Source organism: Palaemon carinicauda, chromosome 21 (genome assembly GCF_036898095.1).
Source record: "Palaemon carinicauda isolate YSFRI2023 chromosome 21, ASM3689809v2, whole genome shotgun sequence".
In the NCBI taxonomy this organism is placed as follows: Eukaryota; Metazoa; Arthropoda; class Malacostraca; order Decapoda; family Palaemonidae; genus Palaemon; species Palaemon carinicauda.
Window position 1 is genome coordinate 26,820,170 of NC_090745.1, and position 23,037 is coordinate 26,843,206.

General features: G+C 38.5%; 1 protein-coding gene across 2 annotated transcripts in view; it reads left to right on the plus strand.

Moving 5' to 3' along the window:
* The window catches only part of LOC137615228 (eukaryotic translation initiation factor 4E-like), a 111,803-nt gene that overhangs the window by 11,479 nt on the left and 77,287 nt on the right, over nucleotides 1-23,037 (plus strand). The window contains exon 1 of one of the 2 annotated variants that reach the window (XM_068344910.1): nucleotides 20,291-20,555. The exons of the other annotated variant lie outside the window; for it this stretch is intronic. Within the exon in view, the coding sequence (XP_068201011.1) occupies nucleotides 20,505-20,555 (51 nt within the window). The 5' untranslated portion in view covers nucleotides 20,291-20,504. Of the gene's footprint in view, nucleotides 1-20,290; nucleotides 20,556-23,037 lie in introns of those variants that run through there. 2 annotated transcript variants of the gene reach the window in all.

A 23,037-nucleotide genomic window follows, 5' to 3' on the forward strand; every position in this document is an offset into this window, starting at 1 on the left:
CTGGTCTAGTGTAGAGTACATATCGTAGTATATTAATAATTTTGTTTATATTTAATATATTGTTTTCATTTGTGCATTGAAGAGATGATACCCAGCCCGTAAAATGAGCCCCTCTCATGTAGATATAAGTATTTTATGTAAATTTCGTAAGACTTTCGTTGTGAATTTCATTGTATTTTTCATTCAAGTTAATATATGTGAATTTAACATTTTTTTTTTAAGAATTAATTTTTTATTTCACGTATGTTTGCTATGATGTCTTACATAGTCTATTTAAGTGTAGTACGATTCATGTGAGACAGGAACAAGGGCTTAGGTAAGGTTCTTTTATATATTTTAGTGTATTGCGTCATGTTTGAGAGAGAGAATGTTCAGTGACACATGCTTTTGAAGCTTCATGATGCCCGGCGAGAGGATGTTATCTTTTTTTTTTTTTTTTTTTTTGTATTTCGGGGACAATAGGTAGGCGGAGCTATCTGGGAGTCATCTCACGGGTGCGTTGATGTGTATCTGAGAGTTGCTTGAAATCCCCTGATTCACCTCTTGACATTTTTATCTAGTTGGAAACTCTGACGCCCTTAGGCAGAGGCTATGCTTCCCAAAATGTATGGAACCTTCGGGAATTAGCCAAAGTTCATATGTAAGGTGAACCAAGGTTGGATTAGAGTGAGAGACAGACAGATGTAGAGATCGAGATAGAACCGCAGCCTGAGATAGCCTCCTTCCCCTTTCCCTCTCTCATTCAGGCCCGTAACCCAGTGTATTGTCGAAAGTGTACATTACGTTAGCGTGTCCTCTCCTAAGTGACTCTGCGGCCCAAAGCAAATCGTGTGTCACGCAAGACTAAAAGGTGATTGGGAATTCATTTTATTAGGGTGAGTGTTGGCATTGTATAACGTTTTTGTAAACGGCCCTGCAGGGAAGATAGTTTTTGTTACGTGATCAGGTTATACTGTATATTATTCATTGTGTCAAACTTGAACATTGTATTATAAGATTTATTTCGAATTTTTGTATAATTTTCATTGCATTATTTATTTTCTTAGACTAAGGTTTATACAGATATAATGGTTCAAGTCAAGCTCTTATATAAATTTCAGATCTTAACATTTTTGTCTTATTCTAAGTTTTATTCAGAATTGAATTTTCCCAGTGACTTATTGTTGTTATGCAAATTCTTTTCAAAGTGCTGTAATTCATTTAGAATATATTTATTTTTGTTAAGAGTGTATTATTCAAATCATCATTATTTAGGATCAGATTCTGCTCGTATTCCTGTTAAGAACCAAAGTAAGTTAAAACGTGTTAGTAATACTTAAGAGTAATTACCCGGTTTGGTTTTGAGTGTGCTTAGGAGACCTTTGGACATTTAGTGTTTTATATATTTCTGTCTGGGAGTTATTCATCGATCTCAGAATTTGTGTATTATTATTTTAAAGTGTAACAGTTTTAATGTATGAGAAAACAAGGGAGTTTAGAATTCGAGAGGTTGATTAACTTGCCAGTCGTAGTATATATATTATATGTTTGGTTCCCAGTCACGAGCCATAGTATAGTATATTTTTTAATACCCAGATTTTGGGAGTCATAATCGTATAATATACTTTAGGTGCTCAGACCCGGGATCCATATCATATAGTATATTTTTGGTGCCCAGACCCGGGAATCGAGCGAGTCTGTTTTAAATATTGCTGATAACAGGGCCGTGTTTTGATTAAAGGTCTTTTTTAATAGTACAGTGTTGATAGGATTTTGAGTATTGTCAGTATATTATTCTTTGGAGAGGCAAAAATTATTGTAAAATTACAAGATGGCACAGTTCAATATCCAAGAGTTTTTAAGTTACCCGTGTTCAGGAATTGTCAGAAGCTATGTAACTAAAGCTCAGTGGCTCTTGATCTTAATGGCATGTGGTGGCCATGCTATGAGTGGGATGAATAAGGCCCAAATTAAGTGTCTAGCCTTAGAAGTGTTGATAAACTCGGGAAAGTTGTCGGAAGGGAATATTGTGGGAGCTCGTGAACTGTTGGAGGAAGCTGAGGAAGAATTTTTAACGAAGCAAGGACCGGTTGACCCTCAAACTGTAAGCATGAAAGCAGATAAGGATGTAGAGGCTGAGATTCGATGTACCTTCAGCGGAGGAGAATTTGATTATGTTGAAGAGGATGGCTGAAGAGAAAGAAGAACCCCGAGGGATTGAAAGACATGCAAGATTAATGGAAGCAAGGGGAGAAGAAGAAAGACGACATGCAAAGGAAATGGAAGCAAGGCGAGAAAAAGAGAGAGAAGAAAGGCGACTTGCGAAGGAAATGGAAGCAAGGCGAGAAGAAGAAGAGAGAGAAGAAAGACGACGTGAGAAAGAAAACGAAATGGAAGAAGCAAGGTATACGCGGGAGTTACAGCTTTTGCATACGCGTTTCCAGCTGAAAGTGCAGATGGAAACCGAAACGACTCCTGCTAGGCACAAACCCTTGCTTAATGTGTCAGAAGCCCAGAGGTTAATTCCAAGTTTCACAGAAGAGTCCCCAGATGAGCTCTTAGATCATTTCGGAAGGGTCGCAGCGAAGATGAAATGGCCAGACGATAAATGGTCTGTGTTATTGCAGTGTGCTCTTTGGGAAGGGCCGCAGTGCTTACTTATCCTTATCTCAGGACCAGAGAATGGAGTATCAAGAAGTGAAGAGGAGCGTGCTGCAAGTGTATCAGATGACCCATGAATATTATAATGAAAGGTTCCAAAATTTGAAAAAGGACAAGGTACGACGATGTTTTAAGAGATAGAAAGAGGCTGCTAACATAAAGGAGATGGCTGATTTAGAAGAACTGATAATACTTGAGCAGTATCTACAAGGAATTCTCGAACACATTCTAATGTACTTGAGAGAGAGAGAGGTGAAGAAACTCGATAAAGCCGCTTCGCTAAGTTAACATTACAATATTATCAGTCGTAAACCCTCCTCGGGCACAAAGTTTCTACCGTCGTTCCGACCAAGTGTCAAGTATTCGCTGAATCATGGAAACCAGTTCAGAAATAACTACGGGAACAAGGTCAACAGAAACAACGGAAGTAGCATTGGTACTGTCCCTAAGCAGAATGCGAAAGTACCACAGCAACAAACGTCGAATCGTCCTCCTTCAAGTATTGTGAAAGAAGTGCAGAAGGTTGATATTGTCTGTTTTAAGTGTGGCAATAGAGGCCATATCAGTAAGGAATGTTGGTCAAACCAACCGAAAGCAGTCACCTAAGTGATTAAAGATAATTTGACTTCACAGAATGCGAAGACTAAGCAATCGGGAAAGGACGGAGAGGAAAATGAACCAGCCACTGTTTACACAACGAACTGGACGAACCCAAACAGCATGGATGTCTTTAAACCATACATTTATAAAGGTATGTTAGCAGCAATAGACGGGAGTGAGCGAACCCCGGTCAAGATATTGCGCAACACAGGTTGTAACCATAGTGTGGTTGTACGGGGAGTACATCCTATGGTGGAACAGTCTCTCACAGGGGACTCAATTATTTTGAAGGGAATAGGAGGTAAGGAGGTCACCCCCATTTGCTGTATGAACTGTCATGTGAGTTGGTGACAGGTAATTTTGACTTTGCGGTTAAGAGTTCAATGGCTATCGAAGGAGTAGACGTCCTGCTGGGTAATGAGGTTGGTGGAGCGCCATTCGTGCCTTGTCCCATTGTAACGGAGAAACCTTTGAGATATAGTCTACAACTGAATGTGAGGAATACCCTTCGCTGGTTCCTAGTGGTGTTACGACTAGGAGTATGAAGAAGGAAGTGGCTGCCGAAGAAGAAGAAGAAATCAAAAGAGTGATGAACTTAGAAGATTTGTTTTCCAAAGAAGAGGGTCCCCTTGAAAGTACGCAAGAGGAGAAGTCTCGAGCAAGCCCGAGCGAAGAGGAACAACAGACGAGTGGACAAGAGGATAAAGAAACAATGGACCTGGAAGAAATAAATTTGGAGGATTTGTTTTCCGGAGAAAAGGATTCCCTTGATGATATGCAAAAAGAGAACTCAAATGTAAGCCCGAGCGAAGAGGAACAACAGACGAGTGATCAAGAGGACAAAGAAACAATGGACCTGGAAGAAATAAACTTGCAGAATTTATTTTTCGAAGGAGAGGATTCCCTTGATGATACGCAAGAAGGGAACTCAAGATTAAGCCTGAATGAAGAGGAATGACAGATGAGTGGACAAGTAGACAAAGAAGAAATAGACTTGGAAGCAATAGAAAATTCAACGTTAGAAGTAGGACAAGTGAATAAGAAAAGGCTGATAAGATTGCAACGGAAGGATGCACCGTTAACAGAGTTATTGTACCGTGCGGTGGATGAGACGGAGGCACAGCAGTCTCCGACTTGTTATTATTGTAAGGATGGGTTGCTTATGAGGAAGCATAGACCCGCCGGTATCCCTGAGAATGGTGAATGGAGGATATATCGGCAGATATTAATTACCGCACCATTGAGAAGACAGGTGATCGCGATAGCGCACAAGACGGGACACATGGCGATAAGGAAGACGACGGAGAAGATAATGAAACACTTTTTCTGGTCTGGCATGCATAAGGACGCGAGCCAAATTTGCCGTGCATGTCACGTATGTCAAACGGCTGAAAAGCCCAACAAGTGTATCAAGGAAGCTCCCTTACGCCCGATGGAAGTATGAGGAGAACTTTTCAGCAAAGGACCGAAGAAAATGATAGCAGAAAAATGGAAGGATCGAGAGAAAATGGAAGGAGAATATGTTAAGAATTTGGGGAAAAGGATCGGCGAGATAAGGAAATATTCCCTAGAAGGCATGAAGACGACGAGTCAAGGACAGACGAAGGAAAGGTTTGGTAGGAAGAATACGAACAGACAGGTTGCAGGACCCTTCAGCAAAGGACCAAAGAAAAGGGAAGGAATGAGTGGAAACAGAGGAAGGAAATGTCAAGAATTTGAGGAAAGGAAACAGCGAGTTAAGGAAATTTTCCCTATAAGACGTGAACACAATGCAAGGACGAGCGAAAAAAGGCTTGTCATGAAAAGTACGAACAGACAGGTTAAGGTAGGACAGCAAGTGTTGGTCTACACATCGGAAAGAAGATTCCCTCTCGCCAATGAATTCCCAGAACCATTGCGGGTTTTGGAGGAGAGCAGTGACCAGACCTACATTATTGAGCTATCAGGAAAAGGGAAAAATATGAGGAAGGCCATATTAACTTCAAAACCTAGACTTCAAGCACCAGATTTCAATGAGAAAGGCCTTATCCAATTGGATGCGTCGGATAACGGGATTGGAGCTGTCTTATTGCAAGAAGATAAGGAAAGAATTCTTCATCCTGTGTGTGTTATGTCGTCAAAGCAGTAAGGAGCCGACAGGACAGTTGAAACGGAACTGCTGGGATTGATCGCAGCGATGAACAAGTTTTTAATCTACGTATGTCGACCACAAAATGAAGAAATTACATTGTATTCAGATCACAATACTTTAACTTTAGTGAATAAGATGAAAAGTAAAAATCAAAGGTTAACTAGGTGGTCATTATGTTTGCAACCATATTGTATTTATGTAAAGAACATATCAGGTAAAGATAACGAACATGTAAAGATAACGTGGTTGCAGATTATTTATCTCGGGCTGAATTAATGGATTCAGACCCAATATAAATAATCTGTTTTTGGAGGGGAGCTATCTTACGAAGCTGGTCAGGTGTAGAGTACATATCGTAGTATATTAATAATCTTAATTGTATTCCATATATTGTTTTCATTTGTGCATTGAAGAGATGATACCCAGCCCATAAAATGAGCCCCTCTCATGTCGATATAAGTATTTTATGTAAATTACGTAAGACTTTCGTCGTGAATTTCATTGTACTTTTTATTCAAGTTAATATATGTGAATTTACATATTTTTTTAAGAATTTTCTTTTTATTTCACATATGTTTGCTATGAAGTCTTATGCAGTCTATTTGAGTGTTGTAGGATTCATGCGAGATAGGAACAAGGGCTTGGGTAAGGTTCTTTTATATATTTTGGTGTATTGCATCATATTTGAGAGAGAGAATGGTTAGTGACACATGCTTTCGAAGCTTTGCGATGCCCGGTGAGAGGATGTTATCTTTTTTTTTTTATTTCGGGGACAATAGGTAGGCGGAGCTAACTGGGAGATTCATCTCGTAGGTGCATTGATGTGTACCTGAGAGTTGCCTGAAATCCCCTGATTCACCTCTTGACATTTTTATCTAGTTAGAAACTCTGATGCCCTTAGGCAGAGGCTACGCTTCCCAAAATATATGGAACCTTCTGGAATTAGCCAAGTTCATATGTAAGGTGACCCAAGGTTGGATTAGAGTGAGAGACAGACAGACGTAGAGATCGAGATAGAACCGCAGCCTGAGATAGCCTCCTTCCCCTTTCCCTCTCTCATTCAGGCCTGTAACCCAGTGCATTGTCGAAAGTGAACATTACGTTAGCGTGTCCTCTTCTAAGGGACTCTGCGCCCCAAAGCAAATCGTGTGTCACGCAAGAATAAAAGGTGATTATGAATTCATTATATTGGGGTGAGTGTTGGCATTGTATAACGTTTTTGTAAACGGCCCTGCAGGGAAGATAGTTTTTGTTACGTGATCAGGTTATACTGTATATTATTCAATGTGTCAAACTTGAACATTGTATTATAAGATTTATTTCGAATTTTTGTATAATTTTCATTGCATTATTTATTTTCTTAGATTAAGGTTTATACAGATATAATGGTTCAAGTCAAGCTCTTATATAAATTTCAGATCTTAACATTTTTGTCTTATTCTAAGTTTTATTCAGAATTGAATTTTCCCAGTGACTTATTGTTGATATGCAAATTCTTTTCAAATTGCTGTAATTCATTTAGAATATATTTGTTTTTGTTAAGAGTGTATTATTCAAATCATCATTATTTAGGACCAGATTCTGCTCGTATTCCTGTTAAGAACCAAAGTAAGCTAAAACGTATTAATAATGATTAAGAGTAATTACCCAGTTTGGTTTTGAATGTGCTTAGGAGACCTCTGGACATTCAGTGTTTTATATATTTCTATCTAGGAGTTATTTAACGGTCTCAGAATTTGTGTATTATTATTTTAAAGTGTAACAGTTTTAATATATGATAAAATAAGGGAGTTTAGAATTCGAGAGGTTGATTAACTTGCCAGTCGTAACATATACATATAATATTATATATATATATATATATATATATATATATATATATATATATATATATATATATATATATATATATATATATATATATACATATATATATATATATATATATATATATATATATATATATATATATATATATATATATATATATATACATGATTTTATTCATTTTGGACGTGTAATTGACTCCACTTTCTTTCAAAATGTTCAATTGCAATATTCTCTTTTGACTCGAGGCCTGCTCAAGAAAAAATATTATTCCTAACAATTAGGCCTATTGTTTCGTGAAACTATGTAAATTTCTAGTCTGGAGTAAACCTGCTGAATGTTAATAATTTTGCTACAGTTTATTCTTGTGCGGTGGAGAGTATGGCCTAAATTTCTATGTTAGCTGAAATGCAGAGAAGAACAATTAAGGTGAACATATTTTTTAAAAATGTGTATAAAATGAAAAATAAAGAAAAACTTGCTAACTAGAGAGAGAGAGAGAGAGAGAGAGAGAGAGAGAGAGAGAGAGAGAGAGAGAGAGAGAGAGAGAGAGAGCCTTACCTTACCTTATTGCCTTATTTTTTGTTTGGGTTCCCCCAGGTCCCTCAGTGTGAGGCACCTGGTATATCCACCAGAGAGTTGCTAATGCATCTTCCGGTGTATTTTGCATCTTCCACTCTTGGATGGTCTGGGATGCATCTTAGGTATTTATCGAGCTTATTCGTAAACACATCTACGCTCACTCCTGATATGTTTCTTAGATGAGCTGGCAGCACATTAAATAGTCGCTGCATTATCGATGCTGGTGCGTAGTGGATTAATGTCCTGTGTGCCTTCCTTAGTTTTCCTGGTATATTTTTTGGCACTATTAATCTACCTCGGCTTGCTCTTTCTGATATCTTTAGCTCCATGATGTTTTCAGTAATTCCTTCTATTTGCCTCCATGCTTGTATTATCATGTAGCGTTCTCTTCTCCTTTCTAGACTGTATAGTTTTAAGAGTTGCAGTCTTTCCCAGTAGTCAAGGTCCTTAACTTCTATTCTAGCAGTATAGGACCTTTGTACACTCTCTATTTGTGCAATATCCTTTTGGTAGTGTGGGTACCATATCACATTGCAGTACTCGAGTGTACTACGTACATAAGTTTTGTAAAGCATAATCATGTGTTCAGCTTTTCTTGTTTTAAAGTGTCTGAATAACATTCCCATTTTTGCTTTGCATTTAGCCAACAGTGTTGCTATTTGGTCGTTGCATAACATATTCCTATTTAACATTACTCCAAGGTCTTTAATTGCTTCCTTGTTTGTGATTGTCTCGTTATTATGTCCCTTGTATGCATATACCATTCCTTCTCTGTTTCCATAATTCATTGATTCGAATTTATCGGAGTTAAATACCATCCTATTTATCTCCGCCCATTCATATATTTTGTTTAGATCTCTTTGTAGTAAGTTCCTATCTTCATCACAAGTAATTTCTCTACTTATTCTTGTGTCATCGGCGAAACTTCTCACTACAGAGTTTCCAACATCACAGTCTATGTCTGAGATCATAATAACAAACAGCAGTGCAGCTAATACCGTACCTTGTGGCACGCCAGATATTACCTGAGCTTCATCTGATTTCTCGTCATTTGCAACCACTATCTGTTTTCTGTTTTGCAGGAATTCTTTTACCCATTTTCCTATCTTTCCCACAATATTATGCTTTCTCATTTTTTTCTCTAATATATTATGGTTTACCTTGTCAAAGGCTTTTGCAAAATCTAGATAGATCACATCTGTGTCTTTTTCATTTATCATATTTTTGTATATGTTTTCATAGTGTGCTATCAGTTGGGTTTCTGTACTTTTTCCGGGCACAAAACCGTGTTGACCTATATTAGACAAATTATTTTTAACCAAATGATCCATTATTTTCTTTTTTATTACCCTCTCATACACTTTCATAATATGTGATGTTAGACTAACAGGTCTATAATTGCTTGCCTCTAGTCTTGATCCACTTTTGAAGATAGGGGTTATATAAGCTAATTTATGTTTAACATATATCTCGCTCATATCTACACTTTGTCTTAGCAGTATTGCAAGCGGCTTCGCGATAGTGTTTGCAGTTTTTTTTAACAAAATCCTGTTACGAGAGAGAGAGAGAGAGAGAGAGAGAGAGAGAGAGAGAGAGAGAGAGAGAGAGAGAGAGAAATATATATACATATATATATACACATTCAAATAAGCCATATATTTTTGATACATTAATGTCTAGATTCTCTAACTGACCTCGGGATCAGAGCCCCAGGCAAAACCACTCAAAGACATTAGCTTCTAACCGGCCCGGAATCGAACCCTGGTCCACGAAACTTGTATCAACAGTGACATACCACTTGGCCACGAAGAAAAAATCCTGACATTAATGAATGAAAGATATATGGCTTATTTGAATATGAAAAATAACATGTCTAAATGTGCTAAATTTATTATATATATATATATATATATATATATATATATATATATATATATATATATATATATATATATATACACACAGCATTTATTAAGCACATCTAAGTTCATAAACATTAGGATTAAACTTTCGGTTTGGTATGTTGTTTCCAGAATAGTCTTGGCGTTTATCCGGGCATACCGTAGTCTGGAATCATATGAGAAGTGACGTGACGCGTGACCCGCAAGGTGTTACGGGTGAAATGTAAAGTGGTAACAAAACGGATTTTGAGCAAAGCGAAAAATCTATTTTTGGGTGAGATGGCCATGTCGTCCTGATGGAATGTAAGGTTCCTTCAGTAGCTTCCTTTGGATATATAAAACTACTATAATATTCCCAGAGAATTAAACTAAAGGTTTTCACAGAATTCTAACTTCTGGAGCGAGTACTCTAAGGGTTATCCCTTTAGAATATCGTATATCAACAGGGGATGCATGCATTAACACGTTACATGGCCATCTGCACCCCACCTAGCGTTTACGCTTCGAGGGGGGAATGTGGCGAGGGAATGTGTCGAGGTAACTGAGGTGCCGTTCCAAAGTTACCCTCCCTTCGTCACTGTTACGATACTCGCAACGTAAACAAACCGGCACCATACTTGTGTGATGTCACGTCCACCCTTTTCATTCCGTTCTAGCTCACCACCAGCCTCCGTGATACAATACAGCAGGGAGGGGCCTAGCCGGCTGAACTGGAACAGTTGGGCGGGTCCATCAGGACGACATGGCCATCTCACCCAAAAATAGATTTTTCGCTTCGCTCAAAATCCGTTTTTTGGGCTCAAGCCATGTCGTCCTGATGGAAGTGTACTAGAGAATTAATGTATCGTGGATTTGTTCCCAATTCAAGTGCCTGGTACTCCGAATAAACATTCCGTGGTCTGGTGACCAAAGAGACCGTGACATCTCCGTTAAATGTCACTACCAGAGGCATTACAATGACCTGGCGTCCCGTCCCCCTGGCGAGGAAGGTCCTAGTAGGACAAGAGGAACATCTCGAAGTAATCTGACGAAGAAAGACTCACCTGGATAAGAAATCGTTCTGGTCTCAAGACAGATCAGAAGGGTAAATATTTGTGTAGGAACAAATTTATACCATTAGGTGAGTACATAAGAGATAGTAGGTATACTAATCATAATAACTCTAGAATAGGTTCAGTAAAACGCGAACAGCAATATATTTTCATATAAAAATAGGAGCGAAAGAGACACATGTGGTAAATAAAATAAATATTTTATTTGAAATTTGCATGGAAATATGAAAATTTATGTACAATAATAAAATACAATAATAGACATAGATATGGTAAAAGATGGTGATGCAGAATCTGAAAGGGAAACAATCTTTTCTGTAATCACTAGTTCCCGAGGAACACCAGTCTTTTAAATCAAAATACACTTCATGTCCGAGAACATGTGGCACACGTGTACGAATCTATGTCGTTCCACCTTGGTAAAGGACAGTCCATTAGTGACACTAAGTGTCCCTTGAAATCACTATGTATCGCACTAGGGTCAACACAGGCACTCATTTGAGTTAAAGTCCCGAAAAACTCACTGTCCTATGCAGCACTAAACAGCAGGTTTCATCAGGCTACCTGCTGCCACCACAAATCGCTTGACTTCTTGCACCTGCTTCGAATAGTGTTTGAAGAACACTCTAGGGGACTTCCAGCCTGTGAAGGATCGGAGGCTTTCGAAGTCCATTCCTTGGAAGAAATTTAGGGAAGAGGCGACTTTCCTGGGATTGCGACCTGCTGGTGTACTGTCAGGATCCGCTCTGCGAATGAAGTAGGTGATTTTCGCTCTAAGTTGTTTTAGTGACAGGTCGCTGCCCGACGTTTCTCCTTTGAAAAGCTGTCCTCCACCAGAGTCAGAAGTTCTTTGAAGATAGACCTTAAGACTCTCCACTGGGCATAGATAGACATCTTCCTTCAGGGGGCAGATTCTTCAAGGGCCCCATCTTTTGGTGGGAAGTTCATTTTTAGTGAGAAACGTGGGGTCGGGGAAGAGGGTAAGTTCCCCCGTGTCGGCGAACTGCATCTGGCCCTCTTCTCTTGATAATGCCACTATTTCACTGATTCTGGCTCCCGAGGCGAGATCAAAAAGGAAGATTACTATCTGAGTCAAGTCCTTCAGAGGGCAAGAATCATTGTCCAGGCTAGAGGCAAAATGAAGCACCTTATCCAGGGACCAGGTGATGGGTTTCGGTGGAGGTGCTGGACGGAGTCTAGCACACGCCTTCGGTAGTTTATTAAAGATCTCGTTGGATAAATCTATTTGGAAGGCGTATAGAAGTGGTCTGGTCAAGGCCGATTTGCAAGTGGAAATCGTATTGGCTGCCAAGCCTTGTCCATGAAGGTGAATAAAGAAGGACATGCAAAAATCTATGGAGATTTCCGTAGGATTTTTTGCCTTGACGAAGGATACCCCCTTCTTCCAGGATGATTCATATTGCCTTCTGGTAGACTTTGTTTTATATTCCTCTAGGAGGTCTAGACTTTTCTTCGAGATCCCAAACCTTTTCTTCACGGCTAGGGAGAGAAAATCATGAGATGAAGATCCTTGACTTTCTTTGATGAAGCGAAGACAGTCGACTTCTGCACCTGTTGGGAGAGAACTGGGCCTGGCAGAGGGATCAGCTTGGGCTGTAGCTCCAGGACTAGGGGGAATCAATTGCTCCGGGGCCACTTGGGAGCCACTAGGGCTGCTGTCCCTTTGAAGGTTCTCAGTTTGGAGAGGACTTTCAGCAGAAGGTTGGGTGGAGGGAACAGGTAAATCTTGGGCCATCTGTTCCAGTCCAGGGACATGGCGTCCACTGCTTCCGCTTTGGGGTCCTTGTAAGGGGCCACATATCGAGGAAGTTGCTTGTTGTCGCTCGTCGCGAAGAGGTCGATCTGTAGTTCCGGGACTTGACGAGAGATGAAGGAGAATGATGTTGCGTCTAGGGACCATTCCGACTCTATGGGGTTTGTCCTTGATAGAGCGTCCGTCGTCACGTTGCGGAATCCTTGTAGGTGAACTGCAGACAGGTGCCACTTCTTCCTGTCTGCTAGGCGGAAGATGGGTAATAGTACCTGATTTAGGTGGGGCGATCTCGAGCCCTGACGATTGAGACATCTGACTACTACCGAGCTGTCCAGAGTTAGACGGATGTGTATCGAAGGACGTGGGAATAATTTCTTCAGGGTGAGAAGAACCGCCATAGCCTCCAAGATGTTGATGTGAAACGTCTTGAATAGGGGAGACCATGTTCCTTGAACTTGTCATTGGTGGGAGTGGCCCCCCCAACCCTCCAGAGAAGCGTCCTTGTGGATGTTGAGCGATGAAGGTGGAGGTTGGAGAGGGATGGATCTTTTCAAGGTCCTTGCTTCTGACCACAGGCTGAGCAGGGAGCGAAGCCTGTTTGTTAGGGGTCTCTTGAGGTCTCTTCGAGCGACAGATGCGTTTCGTCTCCAGACTCCTGATGCATCCTTTAGCTGTGCTCGTAGCACTGGGTTTGTCACTGAGGCGAACTGTAATGAGCCGAGAACTTGCTCTTGCTGTCGTCTTGAGATCCGTTTGGATTTGAGAAGTCTTCTGAAAGACCCTGCTATTTCTTTCCTTTTCTTTAGTGGAATGGAAAGGCGGTGTGACTGAAGATCCCAATGGATTCCTAACCATTGGAACTTTTGAGCTGGAGTGAGGCGAGACTTCTTGGTGTTTATCTTGAAACCCAGATGTTCCAGGAACTGGGTTAAAGTAGTTATATATATCCAAAGGAAGCTACTGAAGGAACCTTACATTCCATCAGGACGACATGGCTTGAGCCCAAAAAGATCTTTACCGGCTGCGTCATACAGGACTTAACGACACGCCAGGAACTGAAAGCGTGTGCGGTCAAGTGTCGACTATAAGTGAACCTGCTCACTGTGTTCTTCAACATCACTTACATTTACTTTAATAGCAAAATTTCATTGTAACTAAAAAAAAATCCTGTGATTATAACCTGCTGTTTTTTTCTATTTCTTTAAATAAGGATAACATTTCAATAGGCCCATACTTTAAAAAATACATGTTCAAGAGGAAAGTAGCCACTGAACAATTACAATGCAGTAGTTAACCTATTCAGAGAGGAAGAATTGTTTGGAAATTTCAGTGTTGTCTTGTGTATGAGGAAAGAGGAGAATGTGTAAATAGGCAAAGATGAAATAAGCCGTAACCAGAGACCGGGATGTCTATAAGTAAAAATGAAATTTGATTTTGATTTGTAAAGAATATTAAATACATAATTTTCAACCTACTGTTATGAATTTTACATTTTTAAATAAAAAAATTTTAGGATTTAAAAGAATAAATTTTGTTCGACCTGCTGATTTAAGTGTTATTTTCATATTAGCAATTGTTTTGGTTATGTTGTTTTGTGTGTGTGTTTTGTTTTTGTGTTCTTTGTTAATGTTTCTGCTGTTGTTATTAATTTCAAACTCAACATTATTTATTTTTTCATGATGATATTGGTTTTTGCCTATTACAATCCCGAGAGTGCAGTAATTTTAGATTTCTGGAAGCGTGTAAGCGTTATAGATGCTGTCTGAGTAAAGATCTGGCAGTAATTTTAGCTTCTTGGAAGCATTGTAAGCGTTAGATAATTTTAATAATTTAATATTAATAATTTAATAATGATAATAACGACGACAACGACTGGAAACACGATTGACTTCAGTTCCACATAAGTCTTTTATGACATTTTTTATTTATTTTTTTTTCTTTCTAATTAAATTCTCCTTTTCTCTTCCTTAATAGAAAATGCTAATGGCAGCAACAGCCTTTTTTCTTTGCTTACTCAATAAAACTAATGCAACATCATCCAAGGTATCCATCCTGTCAGCTGACAAACGTGAGCACGTGTCTGCGTCTATGTGACAGGGTGACGTGTGGGGTGAGATGTCTGGCATTTCGGTGTCAACGTGCCACATGTAGCATCACTTTCTAAGTGGTTCCGGCCTTAGATATCGTATGAGTCCATAGTAGTGTTATCTATATTATCATTTACCTACCATATTATTATTATTATTATTATTATTAGTAGTAGTATTATTATTATTGTTGTTGTCGCGAACGAATCGAGTGACCTTATATGAAATGCTATTTTTTCTTTTATTTAAGATATCTCACCCAACCTGTAGCCCCAGTCATTCCCTGACCATAGATTTTGGAGCGGGGGTGGGGGATGTAGGGAGCAGCTGATATTTTCAGCGGCGGAGTCAATAACCTCTATACCAATTAATATATTCAAATGAAATTCTAAGCGATTATTTATATATATATATATATATATATATATATATATATATATATATATATATATATATATATATATATATATATATGAGCTTTGATTCTGCCAATTTTCATGTTCATACCTTCTATAGACATGCCCTGGCTGTCACTTTAGTTCGTAAGTGACTGACTTTTAGTTAAAAAAATAATCCGTGAGGAGGAGCAAACAACTCCTAGAGTTTTATAGATATCCAAATAATTTTCACAGAGTTTGATGTGTGTTATGTGAAATACATTCATGTAAATTTTCGTATTGATAATTGCCATAGAAAAGTCACAGTAGCCATTTTTTTATATCCGCGGTAGGCCGATTTTCGGCGGCGCCGTAAATTACTTGTAGAATATTCCACATTATTTTTATTATTTGCTAAGCTACAACCCTAGTTGGAAAAGCAGGATTCTATAAGCCCAGGGGCTCCAACAAGGAAAATAGCTCGGTGAGGAAAGGAAACAAGGAAAAATAGAAAATCTTAGGAACAATAACATTAAAATAGAAATTTCCTAAATAAACAATAAAACTTTAACAAAATGGGAGGAAGAGAAATTAGATAGAATAGTGTGCCCGAGTGTACGCTCAAGCAAGGGAACTCTAATCCAAAACAGTGGAAGGCCATGGTACAGACTAGAGAACAATGGTTTGATTTTGGAGTGTCCTCCTAGAAGAGCTCCTTACCATAGCTTAAGAGTCTCTCCTACCCTTACCAAGAGGAATGCGGCCACTGAACGATTACAGTGCAGTAGTTAACCCCTTGAGAGAAGAATTGTTTGGTAATCTCAGTGTTGTCATGTGCATGAGGACAGAGGAGAATATGTATAAAATAGACCAGAATATTCGGTGTGTGTGTGTAGGCAAAGGGAAAATGAACCGTAACCAGAGAGAAGAGAACAATGTAGTACTGTCTGGACAGTCAAAGACCCCTTAACTCTTTAAGTGAAATTTTCAGGGATTTATGGGATGGTAATTTTCTTTGTCCATACCATTTTGTATGTTGATATCTGCCATAGAAAATCCACATCAAACGTTTATTTCGGTATGGTCTGAATGGTTAATTTTTGGGGTGGAGTAAATTGTTCCTAGAATAATTTAGCCGATAATTTCGGCGGCGGGGTCAAAAACTCCTATACCAATAAATATATTAAAATGGAATTTTAAAGGATTATTTACATACCTATACGCTTTGTTTCTGCCAATTTTCATGTTCATACCTGTTATAAGGATGCCCTGGCTGTCAGTTTTGTTCGTAAGTGACGATTTTTACCTAAAAAAATCAGTAAGGAGCCGCAAACTGTTCATAGAGTTTTACAGATATCCAAATAATTTTTTATAGGGTTTTATGGGTGTTATATGAACTACATTCATACCAGTTTTTTTTTGTATTGATACAGGCCATAGAAAGTTCACAGTAGCCATTTTTCGATATCCGCGGGAGACCGATTTTCAGCGATGCCGTAAATTACGCGTAGAATTCTTCACACATGTAAATGAAATTTTCAGGGATATATGGGATGGATATTTACTTTGTCCCTACCAATTTTCATGCTGATATCTGCCATAGAAAAGGCACAGAAAACTTTTATTTCTGTATGAGTTGAATGGTTAGTTTTGGCGGTGGAGTACTGTGAATTGTTCCTAGAATAATAATCACATACAATTGAAAATTTCAGGGATTGATTGGAAACAGTTTCTCTGTTCCTGCCAAATTCCATGGTAATATCTAAAGATGAAAAGACACAGCTATCATGTAGCCTTCTTAGACATGTTGTTAAATGTAGCAACATTACAGTGAACTGCGTGATAGTGAGCAACATCAGCGAGGGACAATGCCAATCTCATAAACAATATCCGTCCCGAGTTCAGCTAGTTATTATTATTATTATTATTATTATTATTATTATTATTATTATAGGGTAAGCTACAACCCTAGTTGGGAAAGCAGGATGCTAAAGGCTCAAGGGCTCCAACGGGGAAAATAGTCCAGTGAGGAAAGGAAGCAACGAAATAAATTAGCTACAAAAGAAGTAATGAATAATCAAAATGAAATATTTAAAGAAAAATAACATTAAATAGATCTGTCATATATAAACTAAAAAAACTAAAGGAAGAGAAAAAAGATAGAACAGAGTGCCTGAGTGTAGCCTACCCTCAAGCAAGAGAACTCTACCCCAAGGCAATGGACGACCATGGTACCCAAGACCAGAGAACAATGGATTGATTTTGATTATGGTTTATATGTTATGTTTCCTATGTAGCTGTATTATATATTGTTTATTTCCTTGTGTTCCAGGTGTCAACATTGTCATCGTGAAATAAAGTGAATGTCTGACAAATGGTTTGCATAACTATATATGTTGCCCTTTTAGCTGTTATTGGATAAATCAAAATAAACCTTTATATGAGGTAGTAGGTTGGCCAGGGCACCAGTCACCTGTTGAGATACTACCACTAGAGAGTTATGGGGTCTTTTGACTGGGCAGACATTACTACATTGAGTCCTTCTCTCTGGTTACGGTTAATTTTCCCTTTGCTTACACATACCCCGTATAGTCTGGCCTATTCTTTACATATTCTCCTCTGTCATACACCTGACAACACTGAGATAACCAAACAATTCTTCTTCACCCAAGGGGTTAACAACTGCACTGTAATTGTTCATTGGCCATTTTCCTTTTGCTAATGGTAAAAGAGACTCTTTAGCTATGGTAAGCAGCTCTTCTAGGAGGGCACTCCAAAATCAAACCATTTTCCTCTAGTCTTGGGTAGTGCCATAGCCTCTGTACCATGGTCTTCCACTGTCTTGGGTTAGAGTTTTCTTGTTTGAGGGTACACTCGGGCACACTATTCTATCTAATTTCTCTTCCTCTTGTTTTGTTAAAGTTTATATATATATATATATATATATATATATATATATATATATATATATATATATATATATATATATATATATATATATATATATATATATATAGGAGATATTTATTTTAATGCTGTAACTCTTTTTAGAATATTTTATTTTTCCTTTCCTCACTGGGCTATTTTCCCTGTTGGAGCCCCCTGGGCTTATAGCATCCTGATTTTCCAACTAGGGTTGTATTTTAGCAAGTAATAATAACAATAATAATAATAACCACCACAAGGTCCCAACATTGATTGCAAACGCGCCATCATGAAATTTGCTGTCTCCTGAAACTCCCCCCCCCCCCACCTAACCCCACTCGTAAAATCCCTCAAGACAAGACTGTATTTTACTTCAACTCGTAGGCATGAGTACATGCAGAATACCAGTATGTACTACTTAGGACCCCAAGACTATCAATTATAATTAGCTTGTACACAACTGATGTTTGTGCATTTAAAGGACTTGGTATACATGTATGATTTATATAAACATCTCTGCGCGACAAAGGTTAGGTTTATATTATATTGTGAATATACTGTACAGTAACTTGAATAGAATGTGCGGTTGGCAAAAGATCATTGCTGAAGTATTGAGACTTCTTAACGATTTTTACGTTTCTTTAATGTCACACATTTTCCCTTTAAATTAAAAGTAAGAAATTGTATATGATTAAGGAAATTGTCTGAAAAGAAAGAGGTTGTAAACTAAATACGATATTATTATTATTACTATTATTATTATTATTACTTACTTACTTACTAAGCTACAACCCTAGCTGGAAAAGCAGGATGCTATAAGCCCAAGTGTTTCAACAGGGAAAATAACTCAGTGAGGTAAGGAAATAAGGAAAAACTATAAGAGAAATTAAAAACCAAAAATAACATTAAATAAATCTTTCATATATAAACTATAAAAACATGAAAATAACAAAGGGATAAAAACTTCAAAATAAAAAGAGGAAGAGAAACAAGATAGAATAGTGTGACCGAGTGTACCCTCAAGCAAAAGATCTTTAACCCAAGACAGTGGAAGACCATGGTACAGAGGCTATGACACTACCCAAGACTAGAGAACTATGGTTTGATTTTGGAGTTTCCTTCTCCTAGAAGAGCCGCTTACCGTAGCTAAAGAGTATCTTCTACCCTTACCAAGAAGAAAGTAGCCACTGAACAATTACAATGCAGTAGTTAACTTCTTTAGCGAAGAAGAATTGTTAGATAATTTCAGTGCTGTCAATTGTATGAGGAAAGGGGAGAATGTGTAAATAGGCCAGACTATTCTGTGTATGTGTCGGCAAAGATGAAATAAGCCGTAACCAGAGACAGGGATCCGATGTAATACTGACTGGCCAGTCACAGTAGTATCTCAACGGGTGGCTGGTGCCTTGACCAACCTACTACCTATAATACTTAGGGTTATAAATGTTAATCGTAGGCATTACAAATTTTTAACACATTATAGCTATAGGTCTGTGTTCGTAAAAACTAATTATAAAGGGTTGCATTTTGATATTAAAGATGTAGAACTGCCCAGAACTTCTGCGAACTAATTCTATCGCTACGGTGCGTTATATCACTAACGTCAGTCTTATCTCTTACCCTCCCAATGATGTATCTGGTATATGAGGATTCTTCGTGAGCTCTCTCTATATTAGAGACCTGAAATTAGGTGATGGAAACGCGCAAATCAGGATCGAAGATTATTCATCATGAATAGCATGCATCATAAATTTCTTTAAGAGAAATTAGCCTGGATTTTGCCCAACCTGACTTCCAAGTTAGCCAAACTTGCATTAATAATCAGTTCCCGATACACAAGACACTTCCGATCACTGCTCTTGTTGTCAACACGAGTTCGAACTTAACAACCAAACTCATAGCAGTCAGTTCAGATGACGATGGTGTGTGTCGGGGTGGACTGGGTCTCAGACTTCGGCTGTTTCAAAGGCGGCCTAGCGGCCAGACACCACGTGGCGTATTTGTGGTGTCTGTCCATATTTGCTTGGTTTCAATCAAGCTTTTCGGCTTTAATTATTCTCTGAATTTTGTTTCCTATGTAGAAATTGATATAGGGAAGTCCTTTTAATTGTTTTTGAAAACAAATAATTCCCGAGATATTTTATAGATTACGCGAAACCCTGCCGATGTCCAATAGTTGATTACATTGTAACAAGATCGAAAAATAAAGACGTCGGTGTATATCCAGCTTGCACTGTAATTTAAATTGTAGAAATATTTTACAGCAATAGTGTTGAGCATGGGTTTATATTGGTGTGACTGGTGTGAAGTGTTTAACATGTTGGCTTTCCAACCAGGTTATATAGTTATTTCACTGAAACGGAACGCGAAGTAAGAATACATTCCAGGACTTTCCCAATCAGTTGGGTGGCTGAATCTCGTGTAGTGTGACTCATTTGTATTATCTATTTATCTTTCTTGAGGCCTTCAACAAGAGTCATTATTGGTCAAACAGCTCGCTGTCTGTCCAGTCGAACTGGCCTGTGAGTGCGCGAGGGAGTGTCGTCAAATTGGAAGGGAAATCCAGTTCAGGAAATTGCCAATTTCCGAGACATTTGATGTAAATAACATGTCTGTGCTAGTGAGTTCAACAGGTGCAATTCCAAAGGCTTGGAAAATGGTAAGTACGAAATTATTTTGTTAAGCAGTACTGTTGTTTTGCTAGGGGACAAGGCTGATTTTTTTGTAAGGAGCATTTTCAGAATTCATGAGAGTTTCCTCAATCTTGAATAAAGTACAATCTGGTGGCTTCGGTAAAGTTGTGTTTGTTTAGGCCCTTGATTTTTAGGGCTATGGTGTATATAGTTTACATACAACGCTAACAAGCGCCAGTGGGGTAAATTATTTCAACGGATTCTACGTCTTTATTTCCGAAACTAGAATGTATGATCGTATTTATGTTCAATGCATTGAAAAGGCGAACCAACATTGAGTAATACGAGTTTTGTTTCTGAATTTTGTTACTAGATTATCCTTGTGTTGATAACAACGTCAAACTGTTGAGGTAGCCCACGTCCATATACCCCTATAGCGTGACAGTAGAACCAAGGCCGTCTCCCTTATCCGCTGATTTGCTCGTTCATTGACTGTTTATTTAGTTTTAAATGGGTATTTGATTGTGATTTAAACGATGACTTGCAAACAAATTTTAATCTAACAGTAGTTTAGTATGTGGTAAATTGCAACAATACTTAAAACGCAATGTAAGTAAAGACTTTTAACTTCTGGAAAGCTCCACAGATTTATGTTGAGAAAATGCTTGGGTAACGAAATTAATTTTGCATCTTCTGTCGAAGAGTAAGCGAGGAGAATGCACAACATAGTTTTATGAAAATTGCAGCACGATGGAGAGATTAATAATTGAGAGATGGTAATTCACAAATTTAGTTAACAAACAACCAATTTTCGAAAGTACATAGCAGACATTATCAAAAATTTTGCTATATTAATTGTTTATATTTGCCATGGAATTCTTACCTTTTGAAGCTTGATAAAAAGGGCTGAACTAATATTGCTCAAAATTAAGAAATATTTTCTAAGAAAAGGGCTATTATTAAATGCCACCAAAACACAGTGCATGTTTGTGGGTAGCTCACAATATATTAGCAAAATTCCAAATGACATTATAATAAAATGCGATGGTGATGAAGTAAAGATAAGTCAACATGTGAAAAATCTAGGTCTACACATGGACAGGTACATGACATTCAGTACTCACATTGACGAGCTGAGAAGAAGAGTTAGTGGCATTCTAATGTATTTAAGTAGAGTAAAAGATTACTTTGATGATACTACTCGAGCTTTTATTGTGGAAAGCATGGTCTTGAGTGTAATAAACTACTGTATTAAGATATGGGGGTCTACTAATGATATGCATATGGAAAAAGCTCAAAAAATCCAAAACTTTGCAGGTAGAGTAGCCGTTATTGGGGTGAAAAACTAACAGAATAACCATTTTATAATGGAATAAAGGTTTTTTACTTTGACTTCGACTTTTCCTATCATTCATAAGCAGCTGATTCGTGGGTTGGCCCCGTAATTGTCACCGAATTTTTCAAAAAGGATCTTAACGAATTTCTATCGCCTTGGTCCACTGTCTGTCTGCTGTTTTGCTATCTTGTCTCTTTACTTCATTGAGCAACTACGATGTTTCCCTGCCAGTTACACCTAAGCATTGAATGGCGTCCCCGGCCCCATCGCTGGTTATAGGACCCAAATCATAAGTAAACAAAGAAAAGTTTGTAGAATAAAGGAAAGACAACCCTTTCCAGTGCTTCGCCCCTCAATATGTCCAGAATTATTCTCTATTCCCGAATCCCAATCCTCCTTGCGTGACCAAATACCACAAAACAATGATTCATCCTCATTTACTACAAACAACTGTAATACTATAATACTCTCTCTCTCTCTCTCTCTCTCCCTCTCTCTCTCTCTCTCTCTCCCTCTCTCTCTCTCTCTCTCTCTCTCTCTCCCTCTCTCTCTCTCTCTCCCTCTCTCTCTCTCTCCCTCTCCCTCTCTCTCTCTCTCTCTCCCTCCCTCTCTCTCTCTCTCCCTCTCTCTCTCTCTCTCTCTCTCTCTCTCTCTTTTATTTATATTCATCATTCAAACTTTTGTTAAAAATCACAACTCTTACGATACTGCTGTTTTTTTTTTTTTCTGGTAGTTAATGGTCCACTGATAAACGCCTTTACGAGGTTGCCATTGATACCTCATAGCCCCTACCCAGGGTTAAAAGAATACCTCATAGCCCCTACCCAGGGTTAAAAGGTATTCTTTTAACCCTGGCCCCTACCATTTAATATTCCTTCTTGTTTGCTGCGCCCGGAGATTTGTTTGGGCGGGGGCGGGGGGGGGGGGGGGAGTTAGTATCATTAGTATAGTGCTTTACACACACTGTAAAGCGCAGTACTTAGGGGTCTGTATAGACTTCATATTTCGGCCCTGCTTCCTTTCTTCCATCTTATTGTCCATCTAGGAATTTTTATTCAAATGCGGGGTTATCCCCTTTGTACACCGGTGCTGGATAGCCTCCTGGGAGCAGCGCTGGACCTTGTGGCCTAAATTTTGACTTTATAACTGGAAAAGCGCTCTGATCAAGGGAC